The 19,138-nt window shown below is 40.9% G+C and overlaps 1 protein-coding gene across 1 annotated transcript in view; it reads left to right on the top strand.

The window, feature by feature from the left end:
• Window positions 1–943: 943 nt before the first annotated feature.
• The window catches only part of pard6gb (par-6 family cell polarity regulator gamma b), a 34,334-nt gene continuing 16,139 nt past the window's right edge, over window positions 944–19,138 (top strand). Inside the window, exons 1-2 of the mRNA XM_075449847.1 lie at window positions 944–1,317; window positions 6,386–6,608. Of these exons, the coding sequence (XP_075305962.1) occupies window positions 1,246–1,317; window positions 6,386–6,608 (295 nt within the window). The 5' untranslated portion in view covers window positions 944–1,245. The remainder of the gene's footprint in view (window positions 1,318–6,385; window positions 6,609–19,138) is intronic.

Raw genomic sequence — 19,138 nt, forward strand, 5'->3', positions numbered from 1 at the left:
ATGACACTAAACCTTTGCCACGTTTTGGCTGCATTCAACTTGAAACTCGTGAAGGAATTAGTGCTATCCCTCATCATTCATTTGCGCTATCTGTTATGATAATAAACAATCCGTCCTGTTATCCACAGGATTTGAAAAAGCTGGACAGGACTTGGTGTTACGTTCACTTACTCCGGAAATATCAGAGAGACCTGGAAAGATTCATACATAAACTAAAAACGTTAGGTTATGTGATTTTAGACTTTGTACCACTGACTGGCGAGATTGCGCTGGTCATTTTTTAAAGAATTTTCATCTTTGATGCCACATTAATCAAAAGATGTTTGGTGAAACGTGACTGATTTGCTGTTTGTAGTAGTTTAGAGTTTGCATCCCTCTGTCGGCATTTCACATTTCTTTTTGCGTCTTTTGTGGTCATTTTTGTTTTTTGTCACAGTTAACTTTTTTCCTTGTTTTTACTAACCCCTTTGCCACTTGATATTCTGTATTTGTATACCTCTGTATGTGTTTTTTTTCAGTTACGTCATGGCAAATTCATGTCTGTTTTGTTTCTTTTTTTTTAACCCCTCTCCATGTGTTTTTGTCATAATGTTGTGTCAATTTGTCGTCAAATGTTGATTTGTTGTCGTTTTATTTCTCTTTACACTAACTATGAGTTTTTCTATCATCATTTTAAATCTCTTTCTGGTCATTTTATGCCCTTGTAATCTTTTTATATTGTCACTTTGTGCCCATTTGTAGCTTCTTCTTTTTTTACGCACTTTGGTTTGCATTCAATCGCTCTTTGCTGTCAGATTTTTTTCGTGGTCATTTTATGACATTTTGCAGGCAGCGCGTGCCCAGCAAGGCCACAGCAATCAGTGCATGAGGCGCAAACTGGGGATGGTGGGGATTACGAGCATTGCCTGAAAGCAACTAAGGATCCCATTTTTTGGGAGGGCTGATGTCATTTCAAAACTTATCTCACACTCCCAAGTCAACGCAGCGAGTTGCTCACCACCAATTCTACCGAGAAGTCCTGATCGTGTCTGACGGAGTATATTAAAAACAACCGAAGAGGAGATTTTTATAGACGAGCGCCAACTTCTTCAGCTTGAAGCGGAGCAGAAGGATTTCTCAACAGGAACCCGAGGAGTGGAGCCCCTTCTTTCTGCGGGCATTGGCGGCTGAACTTTTTTCCTTTTCCCTTCTTATAAACTGCAACCACACGCACACACGCACACGAAAAGAAAAGAAAAAGAAAAAATGAATCGGAGCTTTCACAAGTCGCAACCTCTGCGAAGTGTTGATTGTAACGCCGTGGAAGTGAAAAGCAAGGTGAGTGGTAGCGCTGTGGGCAATTTAAAAGCGACGGACGGGGATTTGGGGGAAGAAAATAAGCCTTCACATGCTCGTCCCGTAACGGAGCTGCAGTTTGTGGGAGAATCCGTTTTTCAAACAACGGCGCTTGTTTTTCTTTTGTTTGTTTGTTTGTTTGCTTTAAAGTGATCGACTTTTGGATTTCGGGTTGAAAATAACCAGTCCTGGATGTTTCCTTCAAATTTCTTCTTCTTCCTTACTTCCAACCATCCAGATTGTGCTGATTTGGCTCTCCCTCTGTGTCACCGAGCTGTGAAAAGGTGAAAAAAAACTGCTTTGGCATTGTTTTTCAGACACCTTGTCTTTTTTTTCTGTCTCTTTAACATTTATTGACGTGTGAAGGTTTCACCTGTTAAACCGGATGTTTTCGCCACATTGGTTACATTCGGGGCTGCTTTGGTGCTACATAGTTTCAACCTGATGTTTTGGACAGTCTACCGGAGGCTGCTGCTTAAATTGAGTTAGCACAGTTATCCTCAAAACTGTAGAGTTATGTAATTGAGCGCATTCGTTCAGAAAACATTTGATTGGTTATGATTTTCGTGGAACAGATCCAGTATCAAATCAAATCGTGGAACCGCACTGACTATTGAACACTTTAGCCTACTGAGGAAGGGTTTGAGCTGTTTGTGGTGGAATGGTGAAAATCAAAACGCTAAATAACAGTGGATTTTCTGTAATTGAGCCAACATTTCTTTCCTAAACGTGACCGTGTTTACAGTTTACACACAGGAATTGGAGGAACATTGGAGATGAGCTTCTCTGTGAGTTGGCTTGTCACACTGAGATGGATAAGTGTTGCAAGAGGTGACTCACTCTGTCCAGAGGTCTCTTCACTTTTAGTTTTGCCTGCCTGGTTTCAGCAGGGCGCAGGGGCCGTGACCTGACAGTGCTGTGAGATGGTTAACATGCTCTGATAAGGTGGCTGACAGCAGGTGGGTGAGCATCTATTCCAGGACTGATCTGAAACACAAGCGTCACTCCAAAGGGCTGCGAACAGGGATCACCACCTAAGTGCCAGAGATTGTTTGTGGGCATGACTGGCACCCCAGGTGCTTCGTGGCTAGAGCGGACAAGCTTCAGCAGCGTCATCACATCACCGCAGAGCTGAGTCACCGTCGCATAACGTAACATGTTTCCCCTTTTGGATCAGATGCAAATCATCTCTCACAATCGCGTCACTCCATGCGTCATTTTACTCTCCCTCCACAGAGAATAAGTTTCTTTTGCACTGGAGACCAAGCAGCTTCACACAGCTTCATCCTCCCATCCTGTCAAATTCGATCACCGTAGCAACATGAAGAAATAAAGATGATGGCTTCCAGAAGATGAGTGGTGCTCATCTGTTTAGTTTAACCTGACCAATGACATTTGAACATTGTCATAATTCAATCCAATGAGAGCCAGTTTCAAACAGAAATATGAGCTTAATTAACAAATGCTTAATAATTATTATTTAGGTCACTTTTGAAGCAAAAACTTGGTCTAATGTAGCTTAACCCTTTGTAATCTGGTTCAAAGCTCACTCTAATCCAAACTGAACTGAGTTTAACCTGCTTTTACATTGAGCCTAAAATGGTTTGAATGGAGTGTAACAAGTCCAGTAAAAATAGATTTTGTAGGGTTTTGTTTTTTTGTTTGTTTGTTTTTCCCCAAGACTTGAGGGATCAGTTCTTTCTGCCTCCGTTCAAGAAACTAATACTCACAGACATGGAAAAAAGAAACCCAGTGAACCCAGCTGAAAAGTGTTATTGAAGACGGCTCTTCATCTTTCTCTTGTAAACGGCCAGGGCAACTGGTTTTGTTGGTCTTTTCCACCTCCAAGTTTGGTTTATGGTTAGCAGCTACTTCCCTTTTATTACAACCATGCACAACGTAGCCTGTCATGAGCCTCAAGTATATTTTCTACAAAGCAGGTTTTGAAGAGTTGACTTCAGATTTACCATTTAATGAAAACTCACCCAGTTTAATATGGTCTACGCCCAGTTTAGTCTGGTGTAAACCCCGCCTAAACTGCTCAAATGTGGCCAAAGGCTAAAGTAAAATAGCCCTAAGTCAGTCTTTTGTGGCCTTTATAAATACAGTTTATTTAAAAAAATTTAAAAAATTGTCCTGAACTTGACTATACCCAGTTTAACCAGTTTTAAATTCAGTCTGCATGGTTATGAAGATTTCCTCTTTGATTAGGAGAAAATGAGAATCTTTGGTTTTTCTAAGGGTAGGGTTAATCTCGTGAAGGAGACAGAGACTAAATGTATGTCAAAAATTCTCTTAGTGTTGACGAGTCTTGGAGTTCAAAGTTGTTCATTTCAGCCTGACCAGTGGTGAGCTGTCCCAGGCTGGATTTGGCTGGAACCCAAGTGCAAAAATGAAAAAAAAAATACTGCTCTGGACAGAAGAGGTTAATGGATTTATCAAATTAATGACGGGTTAAAATCGATAATGGAAAAAAATTACTGGTTGTCCTTCTTCTAAATATATGGGGCAGCTGTTTGAATGCCTGAATCTCATAGGCAATCCATCAAGGCCGAGCGGTACTTAAGAAATCTGTAACAATGTCTCACTTATGAAGAAAGTGCAAACTTGCTGAGCAGTAGATAAGGTCCTTCACATTTCCAGAAGTGACGCTAGTGTGTGTGTTGTTAGAATAGTTGTGTGATTGATGCTATGTGCCTGGTTTTTCGGTGGTAAACGTTTGGTTTTCTCAAGGGAAACTGCTCCTATGATAAGCTTATCAGGAATAGCACTGGAGGTGTCTGGCTGCCTGTCGTGGAGTCTCAGCCAGGAGCTGGTTTCACTCACTTACAGCGCTTATCAGAGTGTGTTGGGATGCGGGGGGGGTGTTTGTTGGAAGGTTTTTTTTCTTCCTCCACTCCTTTAATCCTTTGGTTTGCACAGCTTTTCATATACTTCAGAAAACTGCATCAATGTATCCCAGTTTTGAACCTTGATATTTTGTTTTCTTCACGTCGCAGATGTGCATGGTTATTAAATTGCTAAGAACCTGCTGGTGTTTTACTTGACTTGCAGAGTATTAAATAAAGAAAAAGGCAAGTGTTGGCTGAGGACATTAGTCAGTTATCCTCCATTTTCCGCTGTGTGTCAGTTAAGAGGCTCCAGACATGTTTCAGCCTGTTGGACATCACTTTGCCCTGATTGGCCAGGAGGGCAAGTGATGTCACGTTTGTAGTGATTTATTCTTAGTATTGGGTTTAGTATTGAAGCTGTGATAAATCATTCCGTGTTCAGACTTGCTCATAGCTGTGGGCTGAGTTTTGCATGTGAAAACATATCGCACAGTACCAACAAAACTTTCATAATCAGTGACTGAGGTTACTGTTGTGCATGATTCTAATATTGTAATAAGGCAAGTTTAACATGTTGCAGGCTTACAGGGTTAATTACAGTTTATTCATGACATGGTTTCACTTTCCAAAATGCTAGTAACACCTACTGAGCACTGACGAAACCTGTTTGTCAGCTCCCTGTGTCATCCCCTAATGTGAGTTGAGTTTTATATTAGCTGGAATCCGAGTGGGGCTCCAGGCTTACAAAATGCTACTTCACATGCGTGCGCTTCCGCTGTCTTCAGTGAATTTGGCAGCAAGTCGCACCCGCCTGGCATCCTCCTGGTCCCCTAACACGCCTCCTCCTAAATTCATATGTCGTCTTCTAATTACAGAGCTGGTTAATGTATCCCCCACCCTTTATCGTTCCTCTGTCAGTATACCCCTGCTTTCCTCTGCTACTATGTCAGCAGTTTCCCTCTCCCTCCCCCTGATCATCTCCACACTCTTCTTCTCGGCTGTCAGCTTCCCTCTAGTGAGCTGATGATTACAGTAACAAACAGCACCTTAGTCTGCAAATTATCAGTGTGATTCACACACCGGTGCTGCTGCAGTTGTTTGTGGCTGAGCTTTATTGAGCTGTGCTTTTGTGCCTGGCTTTGTCACTCCATGTGCCGGCCATGAAACTCAGCTATACTCTCATTAGTGCTTCAGTGACTTAGACAGCAAAGCAGAGGCAAAATTGTTGAGGCCTGTGCTTATTATGCAGAAGTAGCGATTTGCAGAAGATTGTCGTATTCATTGTGAGAAGCTGATGTTTTTGGATGGGAGTCTGTTGGAGCTAACCTAACAACCCTCGCTTGTATTGTGCTTTAAGGCACTTTCACCCTGACCTCACTTTTTTTTAAACTGATGTGCATTTTTTATATCGTTAACGTGGTGCACTCAATAGCCGCGCCTGCTAAGGGAATAGAGTAATTGTCAATAATTAGATGAAAAGAATAATATGTCTAAACATAAAGTGCAGCTGGCAGCAGTTTAGCTTAGCATAGAGACTGATCCTTGCTCTTTTCACAAAATAGCTAATTATCTCACAAATTTTAGTCTTTATGCACAAAAAATGTAATGACATCATGGAGACACTCGCTCTCTTTGTCGCCAGGAGTTGGATCAGACAGCTATTTCTTTTCAATTTAAATCTTTAGTAAGCAATTTGTTAGCTTAGTTAAGCTTACAGATCAGGTTAACATCAGGTAAAAACTGTGAGATTCAGCTACGGATTTTTTTCTTTCTCTTTTTTCGTTTTCAAACATTAAGCAAAGAAGACATTTACTACAGAGGTGCTCGTGGAATGATTCTGCGCTTTCTATCAAGGCCTCTGTCGATGTGCTTTCTTGTTCATAGAATGTCGAATCGAACTTGGCACGTTGTGCTCTTTTTTTTTTTTTCCCCTTAAAGGTTAATGTTTCCTGTTGTTGTGTAATGCAGCTATTTAGAAAATGCTTAGGTTGGGTTGAAACCGGTTTTGTAAATTATAGCTTATTTGCTTTGTGTATTGTTAAGAGACATTTTTGCCAGTGACATATTTTACATAAGGTCACGACCCACACGTGCTCAGCAGACTTCCACCCTGTTCATTTCACGTGTGACACTTGCGTTGCATTCCTCTTCTTGTTTGCACCAATTGTTCTTTGATGTCCTTTTCACCTTTTCTCTTTTTTTCATTTCTCTCTGCTCAGTATGGGGCAGAGTTCCGCAGGTTCTCGGTGGACCGGGTCAAGCCTGGCAAGTTTGAGGAGTTCTACAAGCTCCTCCTGCACATTCACCGTATTGCTAATATGGAGATGATGATTGGCTACGCCGATGTTCACGGTGACCTGCTGCCAATAAACAACGACGACAACTTTTGCAAAGCGGTGTCAACAGCTCATCCATTACTCAGGATATTCATACAGAGACAAGGTAAAACACTTTTTAAAAACAATTGTTCTACAGAGCAGGATTTAAAAAAAAAAAACTTTCTTGTGTTTACCCTGAAAGCTTACTGAGTCATCTTAAAATAAGATGTTTAAATAAACACTGGCTGGATATTGCTTTTCCAATATCCTGCAACTGATAAACCCATAAAACAATCATCTGTGGCATAAACGCCACAATTATTCTGCTGACTCGAATCAAGTCTCCCCACAGAATATTTCCTCATCCAGTTATCCCTGTCTTGAGGCCTTTTTGTTTACTTCGTGCAAGGCTTTTTGTGTGTGTCTGTGTGTGTGTGTTTTTGTCTTTCCTGCCCTCTTATTTGCTGGATCAGTCTCAGTCTAAGTCTGTCTGCCCGGTTAAGTCCTGCACCTTATCCAGAGGAAGGGCTTGCAGGCAGATGAACACAGACACAAACATACACACAGAAAACAGTGCCTTGGCAGCCCCATAGAAATCAGGTCATTGAGCAAAGTCTGTATCCCGGCATACCAGACATAACTGCGAGACAAAGGATCTGCATGAAAAGGGAGACTCCTAACTGAGTTCCCCGCATTTGCGAGTTTGTGTGAGCTTGCATGCGAGTACGTATTTGTTCAATACCAACACAGCAGTACTCTGAATGCGAACCAAGTCCTCTCTCCGTTTCTTTCTCTTTCATTGATCCCAACTCTGAAGTGGGTCTTGATTGCTTGCCAGCCAGCCAGCCAGCCAGCATGCAAATGAATCCATCAACATTCACATCTATTCATACCCTCAATCCTTCTTGGAATGTCTCGCTCGATTGTGTAATGAACATGTACTCTCCGGGGTATTGTTTTAATTGTCGTCCAGTGGTTCAAACACAAAAGCTATCCACAGTGCTCTGAACAATCTTTGCGTAAATTTCCATCGAGAAATGGGGTTCAGATACTGAAGAGGTCTCGCTGGGCTTTGTGACTCAGAAGTGCTCATGAGGCTGAATTAAGCCATTGTCACTTGATAAGACATCTGTCAGTGCTGTTTCTTCATAAAAACAAAAGGTTTTTATAATTTGTAATTTATTTATTTTTTTCACCTTAGTTGTGTAAATTCAAGGTTCAATTGGAAATGGTACAAAGACAACCTGTCATCATTTTGATGTCAACAACATATTTCATTTAAGCAGCGAAAGGGGAATATTTACCAATTTGTCGTATCTCTTCTTGTTTAGCAGCATTTCGAGACCTTCCTTGTCTTTTTTTTCATTTCATAATGCTGTTATTGTTTAAATTTGGCAATGGGACTGAACTGTTTGCAGACTTAATTTTCACCTGGGCTTTTACTCTATGTTTTTGTAATACATCAAGAATGTGTCTTGGCGTTGTCTTGCTGAAATAACCGAGGCCTTCCCTTGGAAATGTGGATGCCATCTGGGTAGCAGCAAATGTATCCTGAGCATATATTGCTCTCACAAAAGTATAGGTTACCCATGTCGTGTACTCAAATGTACCCCCATAACATCAGAGGCCAGCTGATAACAAGCCAGATGGTCCCTTTGCTCTTTTGCCCAGAAGACATGACATCTCTGACGTCTCACTGCCAAAGGTTCTCAGAAGTGCTTCTAAACTCATTCAGGGATTTCTACTTCAGAAAAGTGTCTTTTTCCAATGCAGTCTGCCTGAGGGTCTGAAGAGCATTCAGTATTGATTTTCAGCTTTGTCCTTGTGTACACAGATGTCTCGGAGCCTGTTACTGATATTTTGTACCATAGGTGATAAAACCCTGTAGGCGGTCTGCAACTGAACTATGGAATTGTTACTCTTGAATTGTTGAATTATTTGCCCACACATTCTTTCGAAGTGGTGAACATTTCCACATCTGTATTTCTAAAGGACCCAGTTTTGCTGGGATACTCTTTTTGTATCTTATCACAGTCATCTTACTTACCTCTACACATTTAACCTGATTAGTTTTGCAACGTTCGACCAGATTTTGTTTCCCCAGTTGGCCCTGTCCCAAACTTTTGGAAAAAATTTTGCTCCCATCATATTAAAAGTTAGCTATATTTTTAACAACCAAAATGATTCCTTTGATATATTGTCAGTTACATTACATAATTACATTGTGTCTTTATTCAGACTTTGCAGTACCCGCTTTTTGGACAAGGTCATGTACATCAAATTGCTTCCTGGAACCTATCATTTTTATGCTTAAGATGTTTTCATGGCTGCAAGGATTCTGCTGTGGAATTTTTGCTGCGACACGTCACCAATTTCTTCTTTCTGCTACCTCTTACTGTAACCATTAGTGAGTGGGAGTGAAAGGTTTTAACTTTAACACCAACCACTCCTTTCCCTTTTAAGTGGAAACTTCATCAGAAGCCTGACAACAGCAGCATTGCAGTAAAGAACTGAGGAAGGAAAATTGAGCTATTTTACTTTCTTTTAATCTTAGGATTTATTTTCTGTGGACCTATGTACGTATTTTATCATTTCTCTTGAGATCATGTTGCTGTTTTCTTTTGGATAGGGCGTAAACTGAGCATGTGTTTCTTTTGATGTTTGCTACTTTGATTCAGGAGAAGTCCTCTAAAACAGGGACAGAGCCTTCTGGCTGGTGGATAGATGTGGTTACTCTTACTGTAACAAGGAACGTATTTAGTAGTTTGATGATGTAGTTTGAATGTGATGTTGAAGCAGTCAGAGCATCCTATATATCTGCAATCTTTTGTTGGTTGGTGGACAAAGAGGTGAGTGTGTGTGACTGTGCGAGTACCTCATGCCTTAGAGGAGATGCCCTGCGCACTGTGAGCCTCAGGCATGAGAATGTGTGCAATAGTGACTGTATCAGACAGTACCAGCCTGTTGGTGCGGGTCATCTGTGGTGTCACCGTGTGTCTTCTTCGTCCCGGTCTGCTGCAGACCACACCGGATGAAAGAGAAGGCTTCACACACATATTAAAAGACTCTGACTCACCACCCAGTTACAACAAGGAGATTGTGTGTACTTAATGGATGGAGCTTTTATGTGGATATATTTTAATCACCCAGCTCAGCCCACAGTATTAATATAGATGTATTTTAGTCTCTTTTGGAAAGGATGGGAAATGAAAAGATCATCTCAAAATGTAAAAAATAAAAGCTTGGAAGACTGTGCTTGAGTTTCACAGATACATTTTTCATCGATTGGAGAGAGTTAAAGATTAAATATGCTGTAAGACTGGCGGGGAATGGAAGAGAAATAAATGAAAACTAAGTTGGAAGGGTTTTTCTCTGATGGGTATGAATATAACTAACAGCTAAAAGATCTAAGTGAACTAATAACTCTGGTCGTTTTACTTGGTTATTCAGTGCGAGAAACAGATCCGCCACCTCCACCTTAAGATCAAACAACATCCTGTGACTTTTTGAGTGTGTGTGCATCCTTTTCCACTCATGCTCCGTGTAACAATGGGCATTACAACATTTTCATGTCCCTTTTATCTACCTGACACTCCCTTCCAGGCTTAGATTGCCTTTGTTGGTAAAATCACTTCAGCACGTGCCACAGTTTTGTGGAGATACAATGATAATCCTGCTGATGATACCTATTACTCCCCTGTGGGGACTGATGGCAGCTTCTTAACCTTCACCCAGAGAAAACGGGTTTCAACTTTGCGGATTATAATAATAATAATAATAATAATAATAATAATAACTTGGACTTATATAGCGCCTTTCAAGGTACCCAAGGTCGCTTAACAAAAGAAAAGAAGGGGGGAAGGGTAGGGCCGGAGGGGTGGGTTTAAGAAGAGTAGGACATGGAGAAGAGATGTGTTTTTAGATTCTTTTTGAACTGTAGTAGAGAGGGGGCAGAACGGATGTGAAGTGGGAGATTGTTCCATAGGGTAGGGGCAGTTGAACAGAAGGCCCTATCTCCATATGTTTTAAGTCTGGTACGAGGAACGGAAAGTAGGTCCTTGTCTGAGGAGCGCAGAAGCCGCGACTGGGAGTAGGGGTGGAGGAGATCAGAGATGTACTTAGGTGCAAGTGAGGGGAGAGATTTGTAGGTCTAGAGAAGGATTTTATAGGTGATTTCCAAGAATACATAGTAGCCTCTTAGCAAAGTTAATTGCAGGTTACTTGTCCCTAGTCAGAGCAAGAGCTGTCAAAGGATAACTGCTGTGATTATGTTTTGCGATATAAATGAAAGACTTTCAGATTTAAATTACAAAAAGTCCTCTGTGTATGTTTTAGATTGACATCTACCCTTTACTCTTTTATGTACTTAAGTTAAGGTTAGTGTTATTTTCTTCTTAAGAGACTGTTTGCATCCATTGAATATTGAACGTTGTTGTAAAAAAAGAAAAACTTTTGCAAGCATGAAAATGTACTGATCCTGAACAGTAGATGCTAATTCTTAGCCCCCCCCAATTTTATACCTACTTTGAAACTGTTACTGGTGAGAATTGCATAACTATTAAGTCAACTGAGCTGTTAAAATGGTCTGGTTGATTGTATTTTATCACATTTGAATTCAAATTGTGCTCAATCGAAAAAATGTCATTTAACCAGGTAATATCCTTTTCCCTTCTTGCCATGTTAAGCAGCAAATTAAGTCTTAAATGTTCAGTTTCCTCTTCGGCCTCTGCTTTGTTACCATAAGCTCCGCAGAAGGTGTTTCGGTTTATCAGCAGCAGCGAAACGTTGGTGAGAGACATCAGTTTGTTGAGAGTGAGGAAGGGCACTTAACTCTGCAGAGCAAAGTTTTGTTTGGGGTCACCTCTAAATTTTCTCATGCACAAAGAATAAGGAGGGGGAGGAGCAAGCAAGGAATGGGAAAATAATGGGATGTATCAAAAGAATCGTGGTGAAAGGGCAGCTCCTTATGTTGAGGTGGCCTCCCTGTCTGGTCGAGTATTTGGGGTGTAGTTGTAAAAGTTCAATCATGTGTACTCAACTGCTGATTGAGCCTTAACTGTTATGAGATCACATGTGCAGGAAGTTGCTAAGTTCACACGGAGGGGAAAAACAGATACTATAATTCTGGAGGTAATAGTTGTGGTGGAGGAATATGATTTGTTTGCAAGATTACCCAAAAGGTACTGAGTCAAATTTCAGATAGATGAGCCTGTCATGTGTCATCTAGGGAAAGCATGTAAGTACGCTGCTCATTCATATTCTCGCTCAAACTGATGCCAATTAGCATACAGATAAGATATAAAGTAGCGCCTACGCTGTTATTTTAGACAAAGGAATGTGGAGCTCTGCATTTCCGCTTTTCTCTTTACTGGTTATGAAAGCAAACTTGTTTATGACCTCTTGTTAGTCGAGAAATGCTGGACCAAATATAACTAAGCTATTCCCACAAATGACTCTTTGGAGTACAATAAGGCTGACAAATGAGGGCTGTTAATGTGCTGAAAAGCTTTGAGAGCTGGCAGACATTAACACAGTCCAGCAGGCAGTGGAGAATGGCTACTAATTTTCTGTTTTTGTAGACGGTACCAGCGGATTGCACACAGACTAAACTTTCAACAGAGAGAAGAGACCCCTGTTTGGCAAAGGGCTAAAAGTTTAGATAAATAGAGCAGTCGAGGTAATCCAAGGTCGTGTCTGTGTGGCTTCGTATCTAGTGTGCTGAGAACTGGGCTTTACAACTCCAGAAACCCGACTGCTATCCAAAACCAGGAAAAAGCAGGGACCAGATACCAACATCGGAAAGTATCAGAAGTTTTGCCAGTTACATTTACGCTGTGCAGACATCCAGACCAGTGCTGTTTCACAACGGCTTGAAAAGCTCTTTTGCCAGGAGATCAAACAGAAATGTATTTCTCTTGACTTGCCACATTGGCTTCTTTACTTTTGTTCTTAGAATCATCAAATGTGTGAACAGAAAACCAGGCTGCAGAGGTGTCAGTTACTATCATGTTTCACTCTATTCAAAGGAAGTACAACAAGGAAAGCTAATGCATTGTGTTTGAAACGCTTAAATGAAAAGTTCCCCAACTACAAATAACAGAAACTTCCTTTTGGTGATGACTAATACACATTTGGATTGGAATTTTCTGCTTAGGACAAGAGAAACATGCAAAATTGCAATGATTACTTTGAAAATATACCCTTTTAAAAGGAGTCGCTCTCACAACGGTGTGTTCTGCGGTATCTTATGTATGTAGACATATGGGTGATATGGATTATGGACACAGGTTGGACCTTAAGCTGACCTGGGCTCTTAAATTATTAATTCCCTCTGGTCTTGAGCAGCAACTTTGGTCTTAGTGATTTAGTCTGTAGTTTAATGGTTAAAATGCTGTAATAGTCACAGGGACTGAAAGCCTTAAAGGGTTACAATCCAAATGTTGAAAAGGCACCTGAATGGACTAAAGTTAGTCTAAATGTCCCTAAAAAATCTTTCTTACTTGATGGAAGAATAAGTCTGCAAGCTGATGTTTAAGTTCTTTCTTCAGTAATCTTGCTTGGAAGTTTTATTTTTTTTTTAGTGTTGAATTTTTTTTTAGCCATAAAAAAGAAAAGGTACTTGAATGGATTTTGTGGATTGTTCTCAAGATGTATTCATCTATTTATTTATGTATTGGCACTCAAAAGAGTGGTAGTGCCAGCAATTTCCAGAATAAACAATCTGTGTTCTTGAGACTTCACAGATACCCCCTAAGCATGCCTAATTTCAAATTATCCGCACTTTGTAATCTGGTGTCTGTGATTTAATAGATTGCCTCTGCAGAAAGTGCAGATTCTCTTCACTTTGTGGATTTTAATCATGTCGGTGCTAAAAGCAGTCGTTGTACGTTTAAGAGTCGAATTTGTTGTGCTCCTCTACATCTGTGTGCTGCTACAGTGGCCAACTGCAGGGATCCTGTCAGCACATCTGGCCACTCTGGCATCCTGTCCAAAGGACTTTTGAGAGTGTGTGTGTTTGTCTGTGTGTGTATGTGTGTGACTTAAGTCCACATCCTTTTCACTGGATGAGGTTGTGTGGCAGTTGTGTCAACATGCCGGTGCTCAGTCATGGTAACTGTAGTTTGTAGCTGCGACCCCACCGCACTGAATTCATGTAAACCGGAGAAAGAGCCACGTCAGTAAGTCAGACCTCTCCAAGTTGATACTTGCAGTCTCTTGGAGACTAGATTAGAATACATCTCTTGACAGCATAGAAAGTCAGAATTTATTCATTTCAATATTCAGCCTTTTGTTTTGTTTTATTGTCCTCGTTGCTCATTTGTATTTTGGAAACTGTTTGACAGATTAATTCCAGTCTCAAATAATAATAAAGTCAACTGAACTGAACTGAACTGAACAAATACCACTGAAAGAGCAAACTTTTTTCTTTTCCCCATACCAGCACATCTATTTTAATCATGTAAAGGCACTACCTTGTGGCTTGGCATGCAGTATGCTTTTCTCAGTGAGTTTGTGTGTGTTCTGTTAAGCCCATGCTTCATGTACCTCTGGTCTTTGTGCTTTTGGCCACTCCAGGCTGTGCAGTGAAGAACGTAGTTTGGTTAAAGGGAATGCTATGAACTGACAACCGCTTGCTGCTCCTCAAAGGCTTCAGCCGTGTATTCAGTCATTTAAACATCTATTAATTTTTTTTTTTTTCCGCTCTTACTCTTTTCTTTACTATATCTTTCCCCCTCTTTGCTTTCTTTTCTTAAAATCAGTCGTCAGATTCCGCTGGTCCTATCACAAGGATGACACCTATTCAGTTTACCCAGAGAAAGGATCCTCCTGGCGTGCGTTCAAGAATTTTCTTTTATAAAAACCAGTCCTCATTTTTTCATGAGTGCTCAGGCATGACTCAACAAATCAAGGTCAAAGTGGAAGAAAACCACAGCAGACAGTGAGGAGTCAGCCCGACGGTAAGATAGACAGCGAGGAAGGAAGGAAGGAAGGAAGGAAGGAAGGAAGGAAGGAAGGAAGGAAGGAAGGAAGGAAGGAAGGAAGGAAGGAAGGAAGGAAGGAAGGAAGGAAGGAAGGAAGGAAGGAAGGAAGACTGTACAGGTTGGTCAGTTATCCACTGGACCAACAGAAATTTAAAGGAGAGGAGAAAAAGTCTAGGCAAGAAGTGGTGGCCTAAACAAAAGCCATGGACACGATGGGACAATGACTGTACTCAGAACTTTTTGTAAGTTTTAAACAGACACTTTGACGACACATCTGGGTCACATTCACGATGGAAGAATGTGACACCTTTCATCTCAGGCAAGTGAGGCGTTTAAAGACTAGTCGCTGTCGGAAATTTGTGCAAATGTGTCCCCACTCATCTCTGCCCTATGCCAAATAAAACGCTCTCTCGCTGCTGGGAAATTTTTCTATGCCATTAAACCTTTTGGGTACTGTGTGTGGGCTTCACAGTAAACCTTGTGTGTGGCCTTTTCTTTGACTGTCTTCAGACAATGCCCTCCATAGTTAAAGTGTGATGGAGATGCCTGGTTCCTGCCGGGTGCCGAACAGAGCAGCAACAGCCATGTCTGATGGGGAGCTGCCTCTCTTTGTGCTCCTGACTGCGAAGACGGCGCAAAGCAGCTTGAGTGATGCTGTAAATCACATCAGCTGACACAAAAAAGACACGCTCGCTCCACTGCTTAACATTCTGCCAGTTTATTACATCTTGACTGCACTTGTGTCATGTTATTCGTGAAGTTTTAGGATAAGCCCACCACAGATGAGCTTTTGCATTACCTCTATCACGGAAACAATCATATGCAGGTAACACACACATATGGAAGGTCTCTCTTTGTTTTTGACTCTTTGGGGAGGGGTTCCAGCCTTTTAATTAAACTTTTTTTGTGTTTATCAAAACTATATTGGTGTTTGTCTTCCCTAAGTCCCTGCTCTCATTTTGGTTTACGACCCCGCTTTGAACTGCGACCCCACCCCCATACCCTGCTCTCCCACAATGAAGTTTCCAGACACTGTGGGATGGGAGTGTTTGTGTCTGCTGCCCCCCCCTACAATTTGTTTGCCACTTTTAATGAGCATTTCATGGGTTTATTTCTTTTTAAACCTTAAGTCAACATGCTTCATGCTTTGGTTTTGAAATGTCTCCAAAAAAATGGGCTCACAGGACGTTGTTCTGACAACACTGAACAAATGTTTTTGCTTGTCTTTGACAAGCAAATTTCCTAAAAGATGCAGCTGATTTGGAGTCTGTCATATCGGTAAATATGAACTTCATACACAGCTGTTTTCAATTCAGAAATGCCATCACACATCAACGTAGTCTCTGATGTGACTATTCTGAATCTCAGAAACTCGGTGGCTGAGTTAAAATTGACTCCATCCTGCAGCTACATAAGCCCACTTCTGGAAATGGTACGATGGATGTGATGAATATAGCCAGTCCTTCAGGGACAAACAAACAACTTCCTAAGCCGCTACCACCAACACAGCCACTCCTCTGTAGCCTGAAATTTCAAAGGGCCAAAACAAGCTTGAAATGCTTCGTTCTTTCCTTTGAAAGTGGAATGAGATCCTGTGATGTGTTTGACTTAAAACTCTTTTTAGGAATTTGTATGTGTTAGACTGACCAAAATAATAATGGCCAGAGGTCTATAGGTGACATTGTGTAGGTTTTACTTTTAGCTAACTAAAGCAAACAGTTGTGATGCTTCTGTTCAGACAGTGATATCATATTACGCTGGAGTGAATGGTCCGTTAGCTCAGTCAGCATGAATACTGGAAACAGAGGAAAACTGCCCTTATAAGGCGATCCAATTTCTATCTGGATTGCAATTTGAGGAAAATGTACAGAATATTTCAGTTTTAACTGAATACAGTCTGATACAGTGTTTTACATTAAAATAAATTAGATAAATTGGATACTTCTTGTTAATCTTTATTCTTTATTTAAATTTGCAAGCCTGCCGCAAGTGTTAGTGTTTGTTCATTATATTTTAAATGAAGCTCTAATGTTTGTCACGAAAGCCCTCATTTTTACCTAAGGTTGTAAATCTTTACCAGTAAATTGGGCAGCAGTAATTACCTTTGAATTTACCAGAAAGTGGTTGGAAAAAGTCTCCAGTATTTCAGTCCTAATCTTATGTGGTTTCGTTCTTCTGGCTTGTGCTGGTTGTTTTGGCAGTGGTCTGATGACTTCAAATGTGGAACGTGTAATTGGGCCTTTAACTGGTTTTAGTCAATCCACAGGTCGACCTAACAATGAACATCTTTAAGATTCAAATCGGGTTCCACTTTGTATCACTTAATCTTAAAACAATTAATTTTTATACATACGGCTCAAACGTTATATAGGCTACTTTCAATACATTTGGACGGTGCCAGATTAACTGCTTATGCTTATCTTTCTGCCCATCTTTGTGCTAAAAGAAGCTAATGTATCCTTTTCTGTTGCTTCATGTTTTATGGACAGACTGAAAGTGGCATTATCTAATAGCACTTAGCACACACTTGTCCCACTTTTGACTCCTTCGTGGCACGTTCTCAGCCGTCACTCTGCTTGTTAGTGTTAACAAAGTTAAGATTTGATTTGAACCTTTCTGTGTCTTCAGTGCACGCATCATCTTTAAGATTGCCCATACGTGCAATAAGCTTCCATTTATTACCAAAGCCCTAAAAATGCTCTAACAGACACATATGATCTGGATTAGCTCTTTTAATGCATTAGGTATAGCATACATGATGAATAACAGCGAAGTTCAGGACAGAGACAGTACTGAGATTAGCCAAAAACAGAGAATTCTGGGGACAATTCCAAGGCGGTGTTTGGGCTGAGACATGAGCAAAGTGAGGGAAGAGGGTGAAAACTTGGGGTTGGAGTGATGGGGAGTGTGGATGCAGAGTGGGCGTTAGTGGGTTTTTGAGGGAGGAGCCGATAGTTTTGAGCAGAGACTGCTCGCTACAGTTCCTCCTTAATTACAGTTTTGCTGGTGGACAAGGCCAGGCATGCTCTGTGTGAATGTGTGTGTAACAGCGGAAAACGCACACTAATTCACACATGTAAGACTTATGAACACAAGTGCAAGCTTGAGCAAAGGATTTGTGTCCTTTAAGGAAATCCTAGTTTACATTACTTTTATGAGAGCATACAAATTGGCTTTAAAAGTGTGTTCGAGTGCTGGTCACTGCTGCGGTTATCAAATCAAATTCTTGCCTTCTCTAATCTTTCGCTCGTTTGTCTAAAGTTTTTGGTTTGTTCTGTTAGTTGTGCCTGAGTTGAGTTTGAAACATCTTTTAGGTTTTATTTGGACACTTCTTGAGAGTAATCTTAAAAGAAATCTTTATCTTGAACAGAATTGGCCTGCATCCTCTTTTCAGCTTCTGTGCATCTAAGTTAAGCTAGCACAACATGAACCTAGGATCGCCTTTGCAAAGAGTTATTTTGAGAGTCCATAATTACAAAGGAGGGACTGACTGCTTCTCGACAGCTCGGCCGCAGCAAACACACTCACCACTGGCAATCTTCGCTTCAGAGCCACCCAGCTCACTATAAGTAAGCTCTGTCTCTGCGTCAAAAACAGGTTCATACTAACTGCTGGTAGCAAGGCTAACATATAGGTTATAAACAAGAAAATGTATATTTCACATTGTTTTTTTTAAATATATATTTTCTAAATTTAAGTGTAACTGCGGTCTTGTGTGTGTCTGTGCATTGCCGTGATGCACATTGCAGGGGATGCACATTGCAGGCCTTGTAAATACTGACGTTCATGCAGACACACTGTGAAATTCCCTTTTGATGACTCTGTATCAAGTCCGTAAACCTTGAGGCAAAATCCACGCACGGCTAAATTCACTCAATATAAAAAGCCTGCGCCAACAAATGGGCCGTTCGCAGCTGTACTGCCTCCAGTCTCGTTTTTGAGTCAGGGTCCCTGTTGGTTTGTGCCACCTTACTCACAGTGGCGTCGCTACTTTTAAGGATAGCCAGTCTCAGTTAGCAAGCACCCATGTGTATTCACCAACATTAGCATGCTTACAGTGAACAGACTTTAGAGATGAAAAGACAAGAAATATGTTTTTTTTTTTCTGTTGAAATGGTCCAAGCCAGTGTGCTGAGAGGGAGTTGACTGTATCTTCAGGGTTGTTTACTTTTCCCGTATTCCCTTGTGGCCAAGCCACTCTGACAAAGTAAGAGCCAATTTTGTTGTTTGCTTTTTATAGGGAAAAGGGGGCTGTATGCATGTGTGTGAGTGATTGCTGTTGAAATTGTTAAACCTCCTTTGCATTTTTTTTATCAGTATTTTTTCGGTATGGCACGCTTGATTTGTGTGCAGCAGGGATCCAAGTTATGTATGTCTGTCTGTGAATAATACAGTTTCAGCCAGCTAAAAGTTCAATGAATTGTCTGATATAGGTCATGTGGCTGAAACAATAAGACACCCTGTGATGCCCCCCACCAATCCTGGCTGTTGTTCAGCCGTAACATGCTCTTGCCTGATTTGATTGGCTAAAATTGAGTCTGGAGTTTTTTCATCATTGGTCATCACAAATCACCAGAGCAGACTGTGAGCCTGACTGTAGTAATTTCAAACTTCATTCTAAAATCAAAATGACTCACAAGGAGCATCTCGGAGCTTGTCTGTGTTTTTTACA

This window comes from Odontesthes bonariensis, chromosome 18, assembly GCF_027942865.1.
Source record: "Odontesthes bonariensis isolate fOdoBon6 chromosome 18, fOdoBon6.hap1, whole genome shotgun sequence".
In the NCBI taxonomy this organism is placed as follows: Eukaryota; Metazoa; Chordata; class Actinopteri; order Atheriniformes; family Atherinopsidae; genus Odontesthes; species Odontesthes bonariensis.